The sequence below is a fragment of the Netta rufina genome (genome assembly GCF_964035555.1).
Source record: "Netta rufina genome assembly, chromosome: 1".
NCBI lineage: Eukaryota > Metazoa > Chordata > Aves > Anseriformes > Anatidae > Netta > Netta rufina.
In genome coordinates, this window is record NC_140123.1 from 199,874,828 (window position 1) to 199,898,535 (window position 23,708).

The following is a 23,708-nucleotide window of genomic DNA, read 5'->3' on the forward strand; positions in this document are numbered from 1 at the left end:
CTCTACTTTACCTCTTCACCCTTCTCCTGCTTTCTAATATGGCACTGAACTTCCTCAGGCTCCAAAAGGAGTCGCAATCATGGCAATATTAATACAACAGGAGCCTCTTCCTACCTCTCTTGGCCTTACGTGTGTTCCTTGATGATAGATTTAAAGCCTCAAATCAATCCATCCAGTTTTTACAACATTTTTCGGTGTAATTTTCCCACCTGAAAAGCTGAAGGATCTCTTAGATGACCTGTGAAATTCTCCTAAGCTCTAGGATTCTTCATTCATTTTGCTCCTATTCAAGCCTACTTTGTGAATAATCATCAAAACCTAGTGATTAACTGGACACACCTGTTCTGGGGATGAGGCTGGAAACAAAGGAATGGTCTGCAACATCCTGGCATGAAAAGCATTGCTGCTATTCATACAGAAATATTGCGAGGGTAATTATATTTAATTGATTAGCTAGTGTTCTACACGTGAAATAAAACCATCATTTTACAAACCAGAAAATTGTCTGAAAAACTATTATCAGTTAGGTTGGGGAGGGGATATTCTGAAAGTTACTTACAGCAGGATAAAATGGTAGCTAGGAAATAGCCAGGGATGATCATACTGACTTGGAAAATGTTGCAAGATAAAGCCTTTATTTAGTTAGCCAATTTCATGGCATTTTGAAAAACACATTACTCAATTACTGATTTGATTGAGGAAATACTTTGTGACCATTCAGGAATATATGAAACAATGCTCTGAATTCTCCATGTTTTCACCAGAAAAACAAACAAACAAAAACTACAGTTTCTTAATATGTAATGATAATAATCCAATACTGAGACATTAACTGAAATAAAAGATGAAATTAAAAGCTGGCTGCCTGTTGGAGCCAGTGCACTTCATCATAAGTCACTTGGCTACCACAGAGATGTAGCCAGCTGTTGGAGCGACACAAGGCAGCAAGGAATAAGGATGACTTTCATCCCTGGGTTTCTCCAGCTGGAATAACGTGATGGTGTCCCATGAAAAATGAGCAGATGGTCTGAGTCCAGTTGTAGGATACCAGCCCCAAAACACCCCCCGAAAGAATCTTGCGACTTACTGCATACGTGGACTACAGGAGCCTCTGAGTTCAAGTAGTTTTCTCTACATGATGGCTCAGAAACATGAGCAGTACAGGACGGCAAGATTGTTTTGCAGTTATTGGATCCTCCTACACATTCTGTGGATAACTAGAAGACTTTGACTTAAAGTCACCTTGTCCTAGTTTCTAATTCACTTTTAAGCACATGAGATTGCAGGATCGGGGCCTAGGTATCCAAACTGACTAATACTTTCATAAATGAAAAGCACAAGATTTACTCATCCAAGTAACCATAATGAGGTTTGTTTGCAGACCGAGCTCATGCTGCACACAGAAAAGGGTGAATCTCTTTTGTCAAACGTATGGGAAGCAAAATGAGTAATACTAATGAAAAAGGGGATGTGCTAACCTGTAAAATGTTACCTGAAACTTGTGTGCAGTGTTCAGACTAAAGTGATGTTTTGAATTGTAAGTGTTCCTTTAAGCAAAAAAAAAAAAAAAAAAAAAAATTAACACAGAAGAACTAAAAGGAGGAAAAAACAGTTGATAAAACATGTTTTCATAAATTATATACCAGATGTTAAACAAAATTGAATAACCAAGGAAAAGAGAAAAGACCTTTTTATTTTTGTATCACATTCCTTTGGCAAAAGCAGGATAAAGCTTATCATGTGAGTTGAACAGTAAATGAAGGCCTTATGTTTCATAAAATTCTCCTGTTGTCCCAGTAAGGATGAGAGTCATACAACAGTTTCGGCAATGCTTTAAGTCTGGTAAATAAAGTTAGCAGACAGGAATCAGCAGATTGTTTGGGGAAAAAAAAAAAAAAAAAAAAAAAAACAACTTTTTTTGTACACAGAACTTAGGAACACTGCTTCTGCATCTCAAACCTGACTTCACTGCACTGTACCAGAGATTAATTGGCCCCATATAATTTAGCAAACAGCATATGACATCCATCTACCTTTGCTGTTTCAGCATTCACCCAAAAATATATAATACAGGATTTTAAATAGTATGTTAGCCCAGTTTCCTTTCACAAAGTCTTACAGAGAAGTTTAGGAAAATTCCAAAAGTAGCATATTGATTGCCTCTGGGATTTTCCACTTAGCAATTTAATAGAAAATTACACCCTTACCCAATCTGTGAGGTTTCCGTAACCTCCCTCATGAATTTAATTTTCCAGAGTCTAATAAATTTTACCATTAGGCATATTTTCTGATATTGCTTCACCATTAAACCTATTTTCTGATTTTGCTTTTCTGGAACTGGGTAAACTCTCTGCATGGCATTTGGACAGCACCTTCCACCAGAGAATTCAGATCTGTGTCTGCTCACACTGCTATGAAACAAATCATTGTTATTAATATTCACTTTGCTTTCCTCTTACTAATTTTATTTCATTACTCAAAGTGATAGGGTCAGTCAATATTACTGGAGCCAACGGAATTCTCCTGGGTACTCTGATTAGACCACGTGAAGATCTGCTTCTGTTCGAGTACGCGTATGCAACTCTCACATACTCTTCTCCTTGTCATAACACAGCCTGACTACATTTAAAACACAAGATGATGATCGGGAGCTGTGTTTTGGTTATCCGTAGTCATAACTGTAAAAGTCTGAGTCCTCCTCTACAGGCAATAAGCAGAGGCACTCTTGACAGTGCAAACTAAAAGCTACACCAGAACCTAATTTAGTGCAGCATAAGTGAACCACAAGTATGGCTGGAGGCGTCAACTGGCGGATAAATCAAAGCATTAAGTTCAGCTGCATTTGGATCATCCATATGGCTATGGTGACCCCCTTGGTTATCGTCGGAGGGTTGCCAGACGCTGTGAATCTTATTCCTTCCAAGGAACAAGGCTGTTTTACTGTGGGGCTCCATGTTTGCCCGTGGAGAGTGAAACTTGGCATCCCTCGGCAGGACAGCGGTTCAACGCGCTCTTCATGGTCCTGCACTGTTCCTTGATGTGCTCTGTGATAGATGCTGGCACATCACAGCAAGAATCGCTGTAAAACACAACAAGGAGCAGTTAGATCCTCAGCCCAGCCCTATTTCTGCCCTTCACTCACCCCGCACGCCCCGCTCGCACCGTGGCAGCTCCACCGCCGCCAAGCCCAAGGTTGGCGCGCCGCTCCCCACCCTCCCCATCCCCAGCTTGGGGTCACCTCCAGCCTCTGCTGCACCCCAAAAACCACCCACAGCCCTTTAGGGGGCTGGCAGGAGTGCTCCCTGCCAGGAGGGCCGCCGCTGCCTCACACCGAGCCACCCCACGGGGGGGAGCCGGGACCACCCCGAGAACCCCCTCAGTACCCCCGGGCGCTTTGAGGGAAGCCATCGGGGCTCCGAGGGCCGTGTAGCAGCGCCGGGGCACGGCAGAGGGAGCCAGCAAGAGGCTGGAAGGGAGGAGGGAGGGGAAGGCGGCAGGGGGGCCACAAAATGGCGCTGCCCTCTCAGCCCCTCTCCCTCCAGCCCCCCTCACGGCGCCCAGCCCGGCTCGCCGCGGGGGCTCCGGAGCTCTGGGGCCGCGTCCCCGGGGTGGCGTGGGGCTGCTGGCCGGCTTCAGGAGCCGGCTCCTCCGCCTCCAGCACCGCCACGCCGGGGCTCGCCGCCTTCCCCCCAGCAGGTGGCAGCGGGGTCCCGGTGCCATCGAGCCATTGCGGGCCGCCCTTCGCAGCCAGCGGGGGAGGCGGCGGCGGCGCTGCCCGGCATCGCCCCGGGCTCGGCCGTCCTCCCCCCCCCCCCCCCCATCCCCTTTTCCACCTTCTTCTCGCCGCACCCCGCTTTCCCCTCAAAGTTTGGGGCGGCCAGGGAGGGCGGGCGGCGCCTTTAGGGGGCCGGAGCCAACTTGTCCCGGCTGCCTTTATTTGCAGTGGGAGCCGAAATCTGCCAGGCTGCGTTTATTTTGCTGATTAAAGAGACGGACCTTGGTCTCGGCTGCTGGCTCCCCGCTGCGCGGCCGCCCTGCTCGCTCCTCTCATCCCCTTTTCTCCTTCCCTTTCTATCCTTCCCCTACCCCCCCTTGGCCGCACCATGGAGTTTACCGAGAGGAAGAGAAGCAGGAAATCCCAAAGCTTTAAACTGATAAATCAAGGTAAAAGTGGGGAGGGGTGGATGGGGGGGGGGGGGGCGGCTTTGTGCTGTTTGTTTGTTTGCGCCTCAGAGAAGACTTTTACATAAACGGGGCTGGCTTCCCCGGGAGGCGAGCAGGATGTTATGAAATGTGTGTGTGCTCCCTTTCCTCCACCTCTGTCATGTCTCTCCCTCCTCGTATTTATTATTTAACTCCGGAATCGTCTCCTCCAACTCCCCGAGGCGTTGCAGCTCTTTATTTTCTGGCGTTATTTTGTTATCTTCCCCCCCCTTCTTTATTTTTCCCCCCTCTCTCACTTCTTGCACGCACAACCAGAGGCTATTTACGGGTATATTTTACACGTTGCTTTAAATAAATAAAAAGACACCTCCGAAGGTGGACCTGTTTGTTTTTTCCAGGCAGATCTCCTACAGAATAAAGTTGGATCGCGTTTCGGTGTAAATCCCCCCATGGGTGAGGGAGGGAGAAAAAGGTGAAATGGAGAATTTAGCAGAACGATGACACTTGAGCAGCGCCGGAGCTTTTTAGCATGCAACTCCTGTGGATTTGTTGTGTGTGGTGTTTTTTTTTTTTTTTTTCTTCTCTTCCTCCTCTGGACTGCGTTACACACATGTATTCCAGAGAAAAGCCTCACAGAGGCTGCTTGCTTAAAATCCACGCAGGTAACGAATTGTACGTGGGCGAGGAGGAATCGCTGGCATGCAACTTGTTCGCTCGGCGTGTGTTTGCTTTTCGGAAAAGAGGGGATTTTAAAAGGGATCGCCAGGAAAATATTTGGATTCATGTCGGGGAAGGAGCACAGCCCTCAGTCCTGTGTGTTATTTAAAAAAAAAAAAATGACACAGCTGCTGGTAGGCATTTTAACAGGTGGACTTCCCAGCCCTAGGGTTTCATTTGGGCTGGGTATTGCTCCTTCAGCTGATTAGATCTCTTGCCCTGATTGATTTGATGTATTATTATTATTTTTATATATATATATATTTTTTTCCCCTTTTGTGTCTGGAAGTCTCGGACTGCAATATCTCCCTGAAATGCTGCGTGTGTCCTGCATGCCAAGTTGAGGGCAGGTGGCTGCTTTGGGGTAATGTCAGACTTAGGGACAGGGGGGTGGAGGGCGACTTCCAGGGCTTGCTGGATGAAGGCTGGTGTCTTCGTAGGCGTGCAGCAAAATCAGATTAGAAGCAGAGAAATATGAAGCTGGAAATGAACTTGCCTGGTAGGAAGAGTAAATAATTACTGCTTAAACAGTGCAGGAGGATCTGGAGCGCTGCACCTACCCCCGTCCCCAAACTAGGGGGAGAGCGACTGGTCAGACTTGCTGAAATTTATCCGAGGTTTCTTAAACGCCAGCATCAGCTTGGAGATCAACCGATGGAGGGCTTTCATTTCTCTAAAGGACAGGTTTGGTTTGTGGGGTTTCTTAGCATCTGATGCTCACAGTCGCCTCTCAGGCAGCTCGTGCAGGGCTGGAGCATGGGGCTTGAAAGTGAAACATGTGGACAAGCAAAACTGAAATCGAAGCCTGGGTTTTATTTTTCTCCTAATAGAGCTGTAAAAATGTGTGCGCTGTCAAAAACATGTCAATATTCTGCAAATTGTCGGTCGCCACTCCATAACTGGATTAAATATTTCTCCATGTATAAAGCGATCTATTTAACCTCATTGGATAAAGTCATTTATGGGGGTTAATTATTAGCATTTCTTATTTTATCTGCTGTCTCCTTTTGGATGTAGGAATTCAAATAGCAAGCTACACTGAAAGCACATCCTGGGAGAAAATATGTCTTTGCACTTTGAGAGCAGAGAAGATAAAAATCACATTCTGCATGTGAGTCTGCTCTCACATACCCTCTTTCTATCACAGTTGATTATGAAGATAATTATGTATAAATAGTTGTCTCTTGTAATTGGCCTTTGCCTCTTGCTGGAGTCATTCAGTAATGTCACAGTTTAGTGTTTACTGTTGTGAAATTGATATGGATTTCACAGCGCCTGGACTGTGACATCTGAGGCAGAAGAAGGAAACCAAAGAGAAAATGGTACGCTGGGTCGATCTGTTTGTAATGCACAGCCTGTCAGTGACATGTACGACGCTTATTCCGCCCCAAAAAAAACTTCAGAGCACCTTAGCAGCACGATCAGTTCCTTTCAGACTGAAAGGAAGGTCCCTGCCTGCACTAAAACGCAGCCTCCTCTGAGGTGCAACGTGGTGACTTCCAGGCAGCAGCTGTAGATCAGGAGAGCGTCGTGCCCGGCTGGATGAGCACAGGGAAGTGCTAGAGAAGCAACCCCATGCAATCCATATACCTAAGGACTGCGAATCTGTGAGTTATTTCGTTCCGAGTTTCCACGTGCTCACTCCTAGCAGCTCTCCTGGAGGATGAAAATGTGGAGAAAAGCTAATGGGCACGGAGTGCAGCTCGCATAAATTCTGTATTTTTAGCCTCGCGGAAGGGACCTTTACTTCCTCGATGCTGTGGCTCAGACTTCACCTTTACCCAGTACACGTCAGGCAGCCCATATGTTTCACTCCCTCGGAGTGACACGCAAAACCCCAATGCTACCTCTTTGGTTAGCACTTCACTCCTGACCTCGCTACCTTCCTTTTTATTTTTTTTTCTTCCCTACCATGCTGACATTTCTTTCCAGGCCCTTTTCTTTCTTTTGTAGGGCCGTATTAAGCTTGATTCTGGTTTACTTACTGGGTAGTTCCTCCTCTTGTGCCGTTAAGACAGTCATGCTGTACAAATAAACAATAGTAACAAAGAAGCTTGGCTTATAGGAGACCTTTATAATTCCGTAGCTGATTGTTTTGTCAGCAAGGCAGGTGTGTTCCTCTTGAGAGGAGGAGTTGCCTGTGGTGCCATTCAGGTCCTCTTGTGCCTTTTAATTGAATCCCTCCGAGTGCTCTTCCAGGAGTTAATCTCCACCTGACTTCTTGCGAGGCAGGTAAACATAAGAACCAGTTTTCAGAGGGAGTAACTGAGCTGGCTGGGAGGGCTTCAGCATTACAGGAGTTAGGTGATGAGGCAGCTATTTCAAGACACTGAATATATTGTTCAGTCTTGAGTGACTTGCCTAAGGACAAAGTGTGTGCCAGTAGCAGAGTCAGAAATAGAATCCAGGAGAGCTGCCCTTAGATAGTTGTGTTTTTGTTGTTGTTGTTGTTTTCCCTCTTGTAATTACTATTCCCTCTGTACACACGTGTAAACAGGACTGTTTTTCTGCTCAACACACGCCTGTGATTACAGCAGAGACCTCCACAGAAAATACTCTTTTGTTTGAAACAGAAATTCAATTTTCCGTGCGTGTCCTGTCAGATCTGTGAATAAAAGATGCCAGTGTTTATTTTTAGGGTCATCTCGCATGGACGATAGTTTCTGTAAGTGAATACCCTAAGGTGTCCCTGAGCCTCCTTTCCTCAGAACTCAGGGGCCAGTGACCTCAAGATAAGTCAGCAGAGCTGCAAGGTGCAGCCCTAGTGTACGTCACTGGTCTTCTTGTCAAGGCAAAGTTTGAAAGTTTCTCCCTGTCTCTGGGAAGGTGAAGTTTTCATTATAAATCTGCTTTCCATCTGTAAAGCAAGAAGCCAGATAATTGGCATCTGGTGGGATAATTTGCTGTGAAAATGAACACAGTAATTTAGGGCAGGCATGGCTATTCCCTAAAATCTGTGAAATATTTTAGCTAAGCCTCTCCAGTGTGAGCAAAGTTGGTTTTGTGTGTTTTTTTTCCCCTTGTTTTTTTTTTTTTTTTTTCTTTTTAGGAGGTGCTGATACAGAGCGCATTTTCTGTGGTTAATTCGATGTACATGAAATAAACTGCAGATATATTGATAAATTATGTAGTAAAACTGTAGCAATGTGTTCGGTGTTCATTTTTTCCAGATCACTTGAGTTCTAATTTTTTTTATCGTTTTTCATTCCAGATTACCATCATGAGATATATAAGATCTCTGACTACAGCAATGATGTTAATGGGGAGACCAAAGAAACACAACCCGTTTTTTTAGGTATGTGCTTGTGTTGATTAATTTCAGAGCAACATAGCGTGGCCATTTGCAATTAGGGAGGAAAAAAATCTCTCTGCAAGCATGGGAAGTGCCTGCCATTGTTTAATATGACGTTCTTTTCAAGACCCTTTTATTCCACGAATTGCCAATATATCCTTTATTAACACTGCTAAAAGTTGTAATTTCAGACATAAATGTTTATTAGTGTCTACACACAGTGCTAATTATCACTCACTCAGAGAGCCAGATGCTGACTCTGCAGTTTTGCAGCTCTCTGCTCACCCCATTTACATTGCATATTCTCTGGCATGCTTCGCTGGCAATAGTTTGTGTAATTGGGGTATTACATCTTTGACATCTGGATAACAGAAATTCAATTTCCAGGAAGCTGCTATTTGTTTGGTTTTGCTTCTGCCTTGGGTGGGATAGAGGATTAATGTGCTGTCTTAATGTAATGTCCTTTCACCTCTGTAGCCTGCCTGCTAATCCTGCCATGGGAAAAATTAAATTAAATTAAATCAACAGTTAAAAATGTGTAAAGAAAACAGAGAAGTAATGTATAGTCTGCAGCGTGGTGTATACCATAGCCTGATAGGACTAGTTATCGGTGAACCTTTATCCTTCTTGCCTGTGTGCTTGGTGTCCTTTGTAACTCTTCTGTAGACTGCTTCTCGTCCTGCTCCCAGCCCCCTTCTGTCTCATCCAGGACCTCTTCTGGGTGCTGAAACCTTTTGCAAAAAAGGACAGTGGGCCAAAATCACAAGAATTAAGGCGAGGTTTTGACTTACAGTAATGACTCTTAGTGTGTAAAGCAAGCTCTTGGTCGCCTTGCTCAGGCTTTGGAGAAAGCAGGTGCCTTCACAGCAGGAAATCTGGAGGTGTCTGCCTTTCCCCAGCTGCACCGGGAGCCTCAGTGTTTGTGTGGAGGTGATTTAAGGTTTCTGGAGTCTGTGTGTGTTGCCCCCTAGAGCCGGTGAGAAGCACTAGTCCTGAGCACGAGAAGCAGCACCTGAAATCAAGCTGCAGGTAAAATGCTTTCGTCTGCTACATTGATTGTGCCATAGCCTTCCCTAGAGGTCAACAGCAAGTGGAAGAGGAAAGGGGGCGTCTTGGGCAGCGTGGAGTCTTCTGCTGATTAGAATATTTACACAGGGGGGAGAGCCGGGTTAAATTCCCTTCTCAGCTTCTCACCGTTAGGGTTGTGAGCAAATACTTCATCTCTTCGCCTATTTCCAGGGAGCGTGAAGGAGGCTGCTAAGCTTTGTGTTTGGATTCTGCGTTGTGTAAGCACTTTGGGGTTGAACCACCCTAGAGATTTACCACAAATGTTTTCTCTTCAACCCCAAATCAGAATAAGGCTTTGTCAGGAGTTAGGCGTCTAGCTGCCTAAGCCAGGGTGCTTCTAGGACTGTGCAGGAGTTTGTGCTTTGACATTTGTGCCGTGACTCAGACCAATTGATTTTTGGTCTGGTTGCGTTGCCTTTTGAGGGCTGCTTTGTCTTCTGAGGGCAGGCTTGTTACCTGCTTCTTGTTCGGTTTTGTTGCTTTTGGTTTGCTTGGTTGATTTCTTTATTACGACCAGCTTCTGAATGTGCTCTGGCATCAAGTTCACCTGCAGCAGGAGCACGTCAGCATTTAGTCCTTACCAACGAGTCCCACCAAGGGACTTCCTTCAAGGTGTTGAAGTCCAGAATTGCAGCCCACCTTCAGGTGCTGTGAAAAGAAGGAAGACCCTATTTTCTAGAGATGGCCTGATTTCCTCAAAGCATGTTAATTTTGACAAAACCCATGATTTATGACTGTGCAGGATCTGCGGATGAGGAATTCTTCTTCCTGTGGGAGCTGGGTTCGGTGGGTTGCTCAGAGCTCACATCACCCTCTCTGCTTTGTCCTCACGCCAGTGTCCAGCTTCTTAATGACGAAGGAGGTGGTCTGAGATGTAGGAAAAGCAGTGCTGGGAACTGAACTTGGCTGAAAGCACTTGAAAATTGAGCTCCCACCTTCCAGCAGAGAGATGGGATGAGCGGCATTTGGCATTCCAGCTTCCCTTTTGAGAACTGCAAGCTGCATGCCGTAATTTTTCATTGTACTTCAGGGAGGATGGGAGAACGATGCTTCCCCCGGCTCGTTGTCCTGTCCCCTAATAAGGTTGTAATCCCTGCTTCGCTTAATTTCAATGTTCTGTGCCAAAATTAGATAATCACTCCATCGAGTGCTCGGGTCCTTGGTTTAGAGTCAAGTTTGTTCTTTGATTTAGGTCTTTTGACTGATCCGTGGGATGACTACAGCTGTTAAAACCACAATGTGCCGCAGCCTTTAGTATGTAAATGGATGTTAAGATATGTCAGAGAAACTATTTACTGCAGGAAAGGGGAAATGTTAATGTCATCTTACAAGTGAAGCAGTGAAGCTTGGGAATAAGATGTGCGGATGTTTTGGTCAAGGGATGCACGGATGAGAAGGGAGATTCTGGGCTAAATGATTAAGCATTTAATGCGTTGTTGGGATCAAGTGTCAGAAAAGACCTGTTGAACCTGGATTTTTATTTGTTTTTATTTCTTGCACCAGCACAAAATGGGCAAAAACCTGGCTTTGTGTAAACCTGGGCTGCGAACTGGAGGAAGCTTCAGCACAAGTGTGGTAGTGGAAGCGACTTCTGTTGGGTGCTTTTTAAATGGAGCCTCGTTAGCTTAGGAAGTTTGCACGTGTGTTGCAGCAGCTGAGTCCGTGGGAGATCACCCCGATGTCTTTTCTAATCCCTTCCTCTGATAAGATGATAAATGGCAATTTGCAGCTTCCCAGACAAAGGATGCACCAAGCGCAGCCTTTGCAAAATTCCGGGCGAATCTCTTGCTGCTGCTGCCTTTCGCAGGTGAGGGCTGGCTCCTGTTTTGTTTTGAAGAGAAGGGCTGGGATATCTAATATCAGGAGAGTGCTCCCTCTGAAAAGCAGGACACAGCCCGGAGTGAAGTGCTTAAACCTTGAATGTGATCGAGATTTAAGACAGCCCTGTCTGCAGCTTTTAGCAGGTATCAGCATTAATGTGCTGTCAAGGCTGCTAGCCCAGGCTTGGGAACACAAGCCCATGCAGGGACCGTGCAACACAGGGTTTGTGGACAACACCAGTTAAAGCCAGCTTGTCTGTAAAAATATCTTTTGTATATACCACTTTTTTTTTTTTTTTTTTTTTCCCCCAGTCATAATATTTTATTATCAACACACACACACACACAAAAAAAAAAAAGCAGAAAAAAAAATATACCTCCAGACCGAGTGTTTTTACAATGCTTTCAACTTGAAATTCAGGCTCTATGTTTGAAAGGTTAATGCAGAAAACTAATTATATTATCCTGGTAACCAAATGTGTGATGAGACATTTGTCTGTGTAATTAACAGTGAAGAACTTTTATAGTTTCATAAAATCGAATGCTGCGCGCAGTGTGCTCGGAGCATTTGTTTTGGAGAGATGTCCAAACCAGAGATGTTTATGACTGATATAAAGGGGAGCTGAAATGCACTGTAATGCAGGTGTCTCTGCATTTTACAGCGATTCACGTTGTTGAAATGGAAGGCAGCAGATTAATAACGTTAGCGTGTCATGATAAAATAAATAATGGGTTCTTGGAGCAGGGGAATGATGCATAAGTTACTCACTAATTCCAAGAATTTATTCTGTCCCAGAAATAATACCCTTTGCAATTTATTCGGAGAGGAGAAAGTTGACTTAACGCAAGTCTGTGAAGTTACTTGGTACTTTTAATAGAATTACATCCCAAGTATGGATGTTGCAGTAATAGCTGCTATTATTAAGGCTGCAAAAAAGATCATTTGAGAACACAGATCAGTAAAATAACTTTGCCAAGCATTTCCCTTTTGGGGCTGAAGCATGATCTTGACACAGGGCATTTCCAAGAAGACATTGTTGCACTTTTTTTTTTTTTTTTTTTTTTTTTTTTTTAATTCTATGACCCTGTTAGCATATAAATGTAGAAACAGTTGCTCACTTGCAGTTTCCTGAGTGATTTAGTTGACCCAGTGTGGCCTGAAGTCTGCAACTTCAGTGTCTGATCCTACTGGGTGTTTCTGAAACTGTTTTACCAGGCTCTTCTGAAGAGTTATTTTGTTGCTGTGGCCACCTCCTCTTCCAAGGAAACAGCCCTCCAGATTCACAGTGGTCTCCAGGTCTGCCCCTGGCTTTGATTCTGCAGGTTGCTGTGCTCATATGGGAGTGTTGGTGATGTCTGTTAATTTTTTGGGTCTTGCTTTCAAGCATCATTTCAGAGTGCTGGTAAGATGCCTCACCTAAGACGGCTCCAATATCCTGATAGATTTTCTAGGGGTAGTAAAAGTCCCAGGCTCATAACTCATGGTGCTCGTGTGACCCGCTGACATCGTTCGTGACCGCCGCGCTCCCCGTTGACTTGGGTTTGAAGCTTTTAATTTGCAAAGCGTGTTGTTGCCTGTGTTACTTGTTCAGCATCAGTTCGTACATGCCAGCGAAGGCTGGGGATCACTCCTTTGAGAAATGAGTGCTTATCCCATCGGTTTAGCTCCACAGTTGCTCAATTCAGCTTATCCACGGAGCAGTCACAACAACTTTCCATTCGCTTTAGGAAACCTTTGATCTGATAAGGAAAGAGGCACACGGCTCCTTTATTTTCCTCGCGCTGGGCTTAGCAATTTTCAATTTCAGGAGCCCCGAATAGTACAATAATGCCAAAAATAGCAAAGTTTTGAAAGTTAGGGCGTGATGGAGGTGTAGTTTTTGCAGAGAAGGGTTGCCTAACTCCCTCCTAGGTTACCTGTTGCTCTTTCCTTGAGCACCACGTAATGTTCACAGCAGTGTTTTGGTCAGTTCAGCCTGACTGCGCACTGAAGGTGCACACGGTGCATGCGTGCACCTCCCCAGTTCCCTGCAGTACACCGAATTAGCCCTTACAAGTTCTTCAAACACAAGCAGCTGACTTTTGCTGGCCCCGTTCCAGGAGGAGCACCGCTCAAGTGGTGGCTAATAAACTGGCATTTAATAACTTTGATTATACAACCTGCGTGCTCTGTCGCAATTTCTTCTGAGCCCTCGAAGCTTGCAAGCCATGCATCGACTTCAGCATTTTTCTCTCCTCTGCAGTTTCGTTTCCTTGCAAACCGGACCAATGTTGTCACCTCGTGTGTATTTTCCTCGGTGTCTTTTGCTGTATTTCCTAGGCTCTTGATAACTTCTGAACTCATTCACCAATTCCAGCCTAGTTTGACACAAAGGCAGAAATCGGAGATACAAAGGTCTTGCAGTAGGCAGCCTGATAGAGATAAAAGTCTTGTTTATATAGCCAAGCAGGGAAAATTTCCTTAGGAGTTTTATCTGCCAAAGCACAGCAGGAAGAGACACTAATTCATAGAAAACCTGACTTAATAAAGTCAGCTACGAATACTTCCCAAAACATTTCCCATAAATGCTAAAAATAATGAAATTAATTGCAAAATATCAGGCCAAGAGAACATTACAGTTACTCGTTTACATAAGTCAAAAGGGGAAAAGAAAAACATTATACAGTCCATTATCCAACCTTAACTCATTCATATATACACTTCGAGAGATATGCATTAATTACATTGCAGTATAAAAGAAGTGGCAACCAAATATGTAATTAATGTTTTAACGAATGGGTATGGCTGCGTGTCGCTTTATCGCTCGTTGTAGCGCTGTGATAGTATTTGACAAATTATTTGGAAAAGTCTAATAACCTGCTTGTAGGCAGCGAGCCATATTTGTATTGAGTTCAATAAGCATAACAGGGAAAAAATGCTCAAGCATCCAGAGGCAGAGAATTAATGAATTATCAGTGATATTTTATTAACTAAAATGGTTAGCAGCTGTGTTACTTCAGCTGGTGGCACGCTGAGCATGTGGATGCCAGTTCCTAGCTGGACGTTTATGTTTTAGACCTGTGCATTTGATATTTTTAACATTCTTACACCTTTCAAAGCAGTATGTAAGTGTGAGTATGTTAACACTGTGCATACCTGCAGTAGGGAAGGAGATTGAGAGTAATTTGGGGGGAAATCACTTTTTATGAATATTTGATGTAGAATCTATGAGAAGGTTTTGTTTTGTCCTTTGTTGTTCTATAAGATTACAGTCAAGCCATGTGGAAAAAATAAATTATATATAAGAGGCGATCATAGAAATGACTATAACAGTTATTAAAAGCATTGCTAATACGTTTCTGCTACCACTCTTATTTTCCCATGCAAGCTCCTAAACAGGGCTGTCACTTGCCATGCCTATCTGTTTTGAACGGTAATTTGCAAGTGAATTCAGTGGTTTCAGATAAACCCAAGGGGATTACACGGGCAATCTGAGAGGCGAAACCTGGCTGCCTTCTCGGGTATGTACCCACACGGCTTGCAGGGGAAGGCTGCACCACAGCAGTGGTGCTTCAGAAGCCCAGAAGAGGGGAAGAGAGGCTGGATCCTGGCAGATGGGCTGGGATGTGTGTTGCAAACACTGCTCCTCCCAGTCCTCAGCAGCTAAGGAGCCTCTCAGGAGGCTTATCACAGACAGGTAACGCAGCAGCAAACTTCTTTTTTTCTTAATTATCCAGTTCAGCATTTGGAAAGAAAGGCTGGCTCTTCCGTAGGACATAGCAGCTTAAGCTGTTTGGTTTTTCCCTTTTTTTTTTTTTTAATTTTATTTTTTAAATTACATAATTATGATCTGTGAAGATCATCAGCAGTGGAATAGCTGATAGCAGAGCGCTATCTCTGGGCTCTAGAGCTAATAGCCAGATGAGATAACTGGGGAGCAAGAACTTAAATCTGTTCCTGCAGCAGCCCACACATTCAGGCAGGCAGTGTAACATCCACTTGGGCTGGGCAGTCACAAATTAAAGCCATAAAAAGATGGAAACGTCATGACTGGGTTGGGTGGGTGGATGAGTTGTTGTAAACTTGCACGCTGTAGGCTTGACCTAATCTCCAGGGTGTGTTTTCAAGGACCTTCCTTCCAAAGACAACACATTTTTGGAAAAAGTTCATGTTATTAAAACATATTATGAAAAAAGTTCATAAATGGGAAATCTCCCCAGTTTAATTAGGGATCTGGGTAAATGCAAAGCTACACTTAGGTAGGAGTTGCTGAAATTTCAGGATGTGCTGTGATATAAATGTAGGGATTTTTCTCTTTGGAGATAAGCGTGCTCACATCATTATATAGGAAGACCTCTATAAAAAGGAACATGCAACCAGAATCAGGGCTGAATAAGCTCAATTAACATAAATATTTGATGTAATTGGGTAAGGGAAATTTAATCTTTCCAACAACGTGTCACCTGACCAGCAGCGGAGCAAGCAGTCAGTAAGCCCGATAGGAGGAGGTGGGTGGGAAGCTTTTTTGATGTTTAGGTACATTTTGCTATTAAACACTGACACGAGTGGGTAACGCAAAGCCCCAAGAGCACTGCATGGTGCTGAGTGGTGCGATGGGAAGGGATTCTTCGGTGCTGTCGTGCCGTGGAAGCGTTGGGAGCTGAGATGTGGGCACGAAAGGCAGCCTTCAGCACCCGGATCCGAGCGCCTCGATAACCGCAGTCCTGCGGTACTCGGGGGCCTCCCGGTTCCCAGCGAGGCTGGGAACTGCAAACAGTCGGCCCCTGGCTGGCTCGGGTCCAAGGAGCGTAATTTGTTAATTAAATCACCCGCGCATAAATCTGTAGACAAAACAGCAAGATGAAACGTAACGTCGAGCTTCCTTGCAGGTGGCTTGCCTCAACACTTCGGCTGGAGCGGAGATGCCGTTACGCACGGGGCTGCCGGGTGGTTTTGGAGCTGGGGCTGGAAGCTTTCTTGCAAAAAAAAAAACAACTCTTTTCCTGGTTGGAGTGGGCTGGAGATGCTCTGGGGTTCAGCCCAGGCTCAGTCGGATCGCTCAGCTCAGCTCTGCTCGGCTCCCTGGCCACGGCCTGAGCATCCCTGGGTGCGCTGGGCTTGCTGGCGTCCCAGCACGTGGAGCTTGGCTCGTGCAGGGTGCTGGGGAGGGAGGTGCCACTTCTTTAACTCCCTGGTTTCAGCACCTAAAAATGGTGCTGTTGAATTGAGAAAACGGTTCAAATGCCTGGCATTAGCACACTTTCGAATACCTTGTTGAACCAGAGCCAGTGCACGCTAGGTTTGGGTTTTGGAGAGGTTTTATTTTTGTGTTTGTGTTTGCTGAAATCTCTTCTCTATTCCTGCTTTTCCAAAATAAGTTTGCTTTGGGAAGCAGGAATGGAAATTGAATTCAGCATCCCAATTATTACTGTATGAAGTATACTATAAAGAGAAAAGAGAACTACTAATTCATCAGTTTCTTGATCTTCGTTATTCCATTTGCTTAGGGTGTTTGATTTTTCTATTACCAGCAAATAAAAAATAAAAAATAGAAGCTTCTTATTTCAGAAGTGGTTATGAACACGTCCTTATTACCAGCGAAATGTAATGTATGCTTTAACGAGCAAAATAGCTGCTATCTGCCCCAAACATATATATTCAGTGTGCAATCAGCAGTTTCCTACATAAAATTAATACTTAAACGGTGCCAGGAGTATTAAAGTATGTAATTGTTATTATTTAAATGCCCTGGATTTATTTGAAGCAGTCCCATTTTTCTTGTGTGTATTTTCATTTTGTTTTCCTAATCTACGCTCTAGGACACCCAGCAGTTAGGCTGTGTATGGTTAGACACACATTAGCTGCTTTTTTAATTTATTCCCCGATAATCCAGCATTATTAAATTCTGTGGAGTGAGGAACTGATCCTGTTTATTAAAATCAATAGATGCAGTGTTACTCTGTGTTAGGGTGTGGTGTTTTTTGTGTTGATTTTTTTATTTCCTTTGTAAAATCTGTCCTTAAGCGTACAGCAAACTGCTCTACAAAGGTCTGCTTCCTTAGGCTATCCTCGGAAAATATCCGCTGATGTCAATGCCTGAATGGGATCAGTCTCTTAAAAGGATAGATTATTTGCAACTGCTCCAGCTATTATTATTTCCTTCTGGAGAGAAATAATCTTGCTCATCAAAGCCTTGGAAAGGGCGTCAGGAAAGCCAAGTTCAGCAGGTCTTTTAACCATGTGAGACCTCAGCTTCGGCTGCGTTAAAGCAGAGCCTGGTGTGTACCAACTACCGCTCAGCCGTGTCTTTTCTTTCTCTCTTTTATTTATTTATTTGTGTCCTCCAACAGCTAGGAACTCGTATTGGCATCTAAAATCACTAATCTCAACCCATTACCGTTTTTGCTAATTTACAGTGATAACTGTGGCTCTGTTTTCATTAGGAGATGAAAGCCGGGAAATTAAAAAACAAATTACAGGGATGAGAAGATTACTGAATGACAGCACTGGAAGAATCTATCAGCGAGTTGGCAAAGAAGGAGAAAAACTGAAGGAGGAGCCCCAGGATTTAGACTTAGCCTGGGCCCAGCGCCTGAATGCCCCTGCAGAGTCCCAAGCGAGCCTTCATCCTTCCCAGAGTGGTGCATGGAACGAATTATCACCCCAAGCCAGCCATTTTTCAGGGCAATACGGAACCCGATCCAAAACGTTCCAAAATCAAACGCGAGCCGTGACATCCAATGGTATGATCTACATTAGATACTGAAAATAGTGCTTTTTTTCTCTTTTTTTCCTTGTACTGTACTGAATATCTGCCTTTGTTCTGATGATTTATTGTACCACGGCGCTGAAATCAGTTATAGTTCAGAGTCTACAAAATGAGCACATAGTTATCACTTTGAAAAGGTGCGAAAGTGGGCACAGTGCATTCTGCTACCATCTGTCTTAGCTTTTAAAATGGATTCCTGGTGATAGGATGAGAATTACTCAATTCTGTTATATAGGCTTAAATCCTTTACGGTACTTATTAAAACAGCTTTTGCCATTGTTGTTAAATTCATAGCTAATTAAATGTCAACTGGTACCACTCCTCTCTGCAGTGAGTAATGGAGTTCAGTTGTGACACCACTTGTGGAGCAGGATTCTGCTGACTTCCATAAAGTGATGGGATCAGACTTATAACTGGCCACTGAACTTCAGGTGCAAAACCCCACTGAAGCCCTAGGCTTTTATTCTGATCAGGCCCACTGGAGAAGAAAGAGGATGGAGTCTACCTGTGAATAGCAAGTCCTTAGGCTGTGGTCCATCCTGATCTGACAGAAAAGTGGATGGGTTGTGCCTCTTAAATGTATTTCTCTTAGTTTTCACTCCCAGAGGAAGAAGGTTTTACTACCAAATTCTTGAAGGACTTCTTTAAGAAAAGGAAAGGAAATTAAGGCTTTTCTCCTGATATTAAGCCCTACGCTTAGAAAAGTTTTCATATTGAGGTGCGAACATCTAGAAAATAAAAAAAAAATGGTCAGATTGAATCTGAAAACGCTATCAATTTTCAATTTCCAGTTGGTTCTGAAGGTATTCATGCTTCCCCTAGAGGGGCATCTGTTGTGAGTCCTTATCTGAAGGCACACGTTCTCATTGCTTGTAACATACCAAAAAAAAAAAGAAAAGTATTGTTATTATTCTCAGTAGTGTCCTTTAGGAATTAATATCCCCACGCTAAAAGGCATGCAGTCTCAGAATTCACAGGACTGACTGTGTCTCTGTACAGATAATGCTTCACATAGATGTGCTGGGTGACGTGGAGAAAGATGTTGCAGTAAGCCATGCTAGGTTGGTTTGCTTTATAATATTTATTAAATAGTGGTGGTTTTTCTTTTAAGATGCCTACTAACTTGGAAGCAGATCCAGGGGAGAGGGGAAAGCAGATGCTTGATTGGATTTTGCATTCAAGTCTAAAACTATGTTCTCAAAATCCCACTGTAGCAGCCCTCTAAGTGTGGCAGGACCTGAATTTCATTACACATCTCCCTCCTTGGCCTGAGAGTCCCTGGGCACCTGCAGGGACAGTTCTCAGCATGCACGGGAGTGCCCGAGCCTGCACAGCTTAGGTGCCTAGTTCCCGGATCCAGCAAGTAGGTGGAGCAGCACCCATATCCCCTTAGGGGTCTGATTCAGCAGGTGAGCTAAACCACGTCGACAGGATTTGGCCCCATCTGCAAGAAAATGTCAGCTTTTTAGCTTTCCACAGGAGGAAAGATATATTTTTTTCTCTGATTTATGATGACGTACAGGATAGCAGGGTCTCTGAGACAGCCAGCTCGGGAGGTTGGGTGCCCAAATCTCCCATCTCTTGGGGCAGTGCACCAAGGGAGCCTGGGTGGAGGCACCTTCCACCCCTCCCTTTGCAGCTGCTCTGCTGCAGAAAGGAATGCAATCTCTAGGCTATTACATAAAGCTGGGTGTGGGCGCTCTCCTCTGGTCACCTTCGCCAAGCAACCTGCCCAGGTGTTTGAGGGCAAGGTGAGGGGTGTCTGCCCGCAGCAGGGTGTTTGGGATCCTGCTGGGCAGCCCCACTGCTGGAGCTCTCGTGCCCGATCTCTGCAAAAAGAAAGCTGCTGAGGCATTTCTTGCTGCAGGCATGTTCTGAAGCTTCTCAGCTAGCACACAGCTCTTTTTGGGGAGCTATTCTAATGTCCCTAATTCCCTCCCATCCCTTGCATTGGGAACCCAAGTATCTAGTTAAGTGTTTTACACATTATTTGAAGGATAGACAAAGTCCTTTTAATGCTGGTTAACATCCAGGGAGAAGCTATTTCTTGGGATTTACTTAACACAGTGTTTAAAGTCATGAACAAAACTGCTCAGACAGAAAGTAAGATTATTATTTAGGGCTGTTAGGCTTAGGTCATGACTGGGGAGATGTCCAGGCACATATAGCTGGTGCTTTGAGTCCAGAAACTGCTTCTGTCCACTGGATAGATAAAACCATACAATCATTTAGGTTGGAAAAGACCTCTAATATCATCAGGTTCAACCATTAAATACTGTATGGGAAGCCAGGGTCTGGCAGATACACATTGCAGGCTGCCTGAGTTACTCAGGTTTGCAAGTAATGAACATCTGAATCCATCTAACTAGTATGGTTAGCAGCTTGCAAGCTAAAGGTTGTTCAAAGGAAGGCTGGAATAAATGTTTAATAGATGCTGGTATGTAGAAGGCAGGTGTGGAAAAAAAGGTATTGGCAAAGACAGAGAAAAGGGGTAATGGGGAGAGACGAGAAATTGCTGCAAGAGAGAGAAGAAGAGGAACATACTTGAAAAGCAAAGTGATTTCTTCCAAGCTGGACCTAAGGTGGCAGCTCTACAAGTCAGGGTGTCAGGTGGACACCTGTGACCCACTGATTTTAGTGGATTTTTGATTTTAGTGGCCCCCTCTTGGGGCCATAAGCAGTGATAAGCATGCCTGTCCACCTAGAATCAACAAACTCATTGTCTGGCTGAAATATTTCAGTTTCATTTCTTGAGTTGTGAAGGAAATCCAGTAGTGATGCAGCAGCTGGATTTCTTTTTTTGTTTGTTTACACCGAGACTGTTTGCAATGGATTTCACTTGCATGGTTTTTCAAATATAAGCTTGTGCAGTAATTTTGCCCCGATTGAATTTACTCTCAGCAGATCCAGCTGCGAGGACCGCTGTCCTGGGCTACTCGCGGCTCACACAGGGGAAGCAGTGTTTGTGTAATGTATTTGTGTCTTCCCTCAATCATACGAGCTAGTATCAAATTCACATGCTGGCTAGCTTCCAAAAAGAGAGGGAGATGGCTCTTTAAAGACTCCTTCATAAAAATAAAAAGTCTGTTCTCTTTTTAAAATTAAAAATTGATTTATAACAAGTTGAAAAGGGTTGCTTTTGTCCTCTAAAAATGATAAAGATAGTGCTTGGAACAATGACTGAGAACACTCTATAAGATGTTTCTTACAAAACAGTGACTGATCAGAAGAGTGAGGATAGGAATAAAATAAAAAACCCTCATGAATATGTATGAAGTCAGTAGAACCCTGCTTTGATTTGAAATATTGGTGGTCTCTTTTTTTTCCCATTTCCAGTACCTATGGTAGATTTACATGGGTAATTTCTATCAATGCTAATGGGGATTATAATGTAAATCCCCCATGCCTCAATGGGAAAATAGACCCTTTGGTTTTCCATCAGGAGGCTGAGTGCCTGCGTGCTTTCATTAGGGTTGTATTATATTGCAACAGGGAAGACGGACAGGTATTTACTGATAGAATTGGCTTTGTCCAATTTTTACATGTAATTCAGCACAACGCAGAGTCTTTGTTAAGAAGACAACAAAAGCCACCAGCCCCGTCTCCCACTGTAGGCTTTTCAGATATCATTTCCAGAGGCCTGCTAAAGGACTGGGTTTTGATGAGGAAGGAGGCTGGGCCTTATCCCAAGGAACTTACCCTAAGGAACTTGTTAGTCTCAGCAGAGAAGAGAGGAAGCACCGGAGAAGCCTGGAGGAAGGAATAACGAGGCTTTCTTTACTCAGTATTTCTCTTATTAATAAAAATCTCCTAATTTTCTGGGCCCCCGTGTTTCTGAGATGCTGATAGTCCCTTTCTGCAGTACCTGCTTGTCCTACTGAAGAGTGCAGAGCTCAGCTGGTGCTGTTAAATTTGAAAGTAGTCGTGAACCTCACATCTGCTTTAAAAGCCTACATTAACAAATAGGTGAAAGGATGTTGGTGGAGCCAAGTTCAGGGATTCTGAGTAATCTGCAAAGCCAAAGATAACATTTTTTTTTTTTCTCCTATGTACTTGTTACAATGAGCTAAACATGTTATGGACCATTGAAAATATAAAATCCTATCCATGCCCCAAGGAGCTTTCAGTGTGAATAGACAGGGTACAAAGGAAGGATGATTTCAAACTAGGCAGGGTTGTGCTGAGTCAGTAATCTGGTTTTGTTTTAATATGAGGCTCTCAGCCTGTTTTCCAGATTGCTTTTTACTTTTAGAAGTTGTTATAGTTACAGCTGTAACCTTGAAGAAGAAAAGCCAGCGGAACCATTACATTCACATTTATTAGATTCTCAGAGATTCTTAAAATGCTCCATTTATCCTAATGCAGTGTGAACGGTTCTTGTCCATGCATTTTGTTGTCCGTGGATTACTAAATTTGCAGTAGTGGGGACAATCAAAACAGGCGAGGAAAGGAGGAGAGTGGTACCCAGAAGACACGAGCAACCTTTAAGTGACGCGTCAGTTTAGCTTTGGAAGTAACTCACCTCTGGGAGAAAAAAGCACTGGATTTCTTAAGTCTGATAAATGACACGTAAGATCTGACAGACTGAATGGGACAAGGAATAAGTACCTGGGAAGGGAATTTTGAGGAATGAGGGGCACGTTGGAAGAACTAAGAAAGGGTGGGATCAGCCTAGCAGTGGCCAGATTTTCAGCCATTGAAAATGAGGGTTGAAGTCAGAGGATGTGCGTGAGTCTGACCTCAGTGGAGCCCTGATGAAAAGAATGCAAACCAAACCCAGAAAGGTATTAATAAACCCGTTTGGCTTCAGAGGAAAGCAAAAGTAATAATGAAAAATGGAAGGGTTTACGAGCGAAGATTAAATGAGTTGCTTATGTTCGCTTTAGCTAAGTAATGATAAAAGGGCACCTGATAACTGTCAGGATATGGAAGAAAAAGGGAAACACGCTCTCTGAAGTCCACCACATGTGACACCAAGGGAGATGATTTTTGTTAGATTCATTTGTGTGTGTCTTCACAAAATGAGCATCCCTCCTCTTGCATGCTTTGATGAGCAGTAAAACAGCCATCAATTTAAATGACACCGAGCGCCTTCTGAAACGAAGGGAGGTGTGTTCCATCTGGCCTCAGCTGCAAGCAGGCGCTGCTAGGTGTTTGGTTGGATTTTGTATTTTTTATTGGCAATATTAAAGCATATAGTATTTTAAACTAAAGCACGGGATGTAACTGTTCAGGTAAAGCTGGAGAACTCTGAACTCTTACAGCCTAATTCAAGACCTACGGTGCCAAACTCTCGGAAGGCAAGGCAGGTAACAACAGCATTTGAAAAGTATGTGGATTTAGTTAAACAGTAGTAAGAATTACTAGAAAAGGGTAATCTGTTGACCTACTATATTAATCTTCAAGGAGAAACTATGGAAAACCCATCCCGTAGGTCAGAGTGCTGGAAAACATGCCCCAGAAAACAATTCCACGCTAGCAAACAGAGGAGGGAATCTGAAAGCTTTTCTTGCTGGTGATTTTTTTTCTATTCTGTTTTTTTTTTTTCCATTTTGTTTTGGTTTGTTGTTTCTTTTTTTTTTCTTTGTGTGCGTGTCTCATTCTCTGAATAGAGGATTTTATTTTCATTCTCAATTCTTCGTGTGGCAAAGAATCGCATGTAACATTCAAGCAGTTTAAACATCCGTAGGCCCTCATTTAATGTGCAGTATAAACCTTTATTACGCAGCCTGTCTTCATTCTTTGTAAGGCTGCTCTGGGAGATGGGCTTTTTTGTGTGTGATAAAGTGAGTGTGTTTATAATGAGGTTTGGTGCTATTGTTATTCAAGATGAACTAGCCTAACAATAGAGAGCCCCGCTGTGAGGAGTGCATTGTATTCACGCTCCGAGCAGTCTTC

At 43.9% G+C, this 23,708-nt stretch overlaps 1 protein-coding gene across 2 annotated transcripts in view; it reads left to right on the forward strand.

Annotated features, from left to right (window-relative positions):
* The first annotated feature begins 3,818 nt into the window (after nt 1-3,818).
* The window catches only part of BEND7 (BEN domain containing 7), a 46,103-nt gene continuing 26,213 nt past the window's right edge, over nt 3,819-23,708 (forward strand). For both annotated transcript variants that reach the window (XM_084301776.1, XM_084301777.1), the window contains exons 1-3: nt 3,819-4,164; nt 8,093-8,176; nt 17,485-17,784. In XM_084301776.1, the coding sequence (XP_084157902.1) occupies nt 4,104-4,164; nt 8,093-8,176; nt 17,485-17,784 (445 nt within the window). In that variant the 5' untranslated portion in view covers nt 3,819-4,103. The remainder of the gene's footprint in view (nt 4,165-8,092; nt 8,177-17,484; nt 17,785-23,708) is intronic.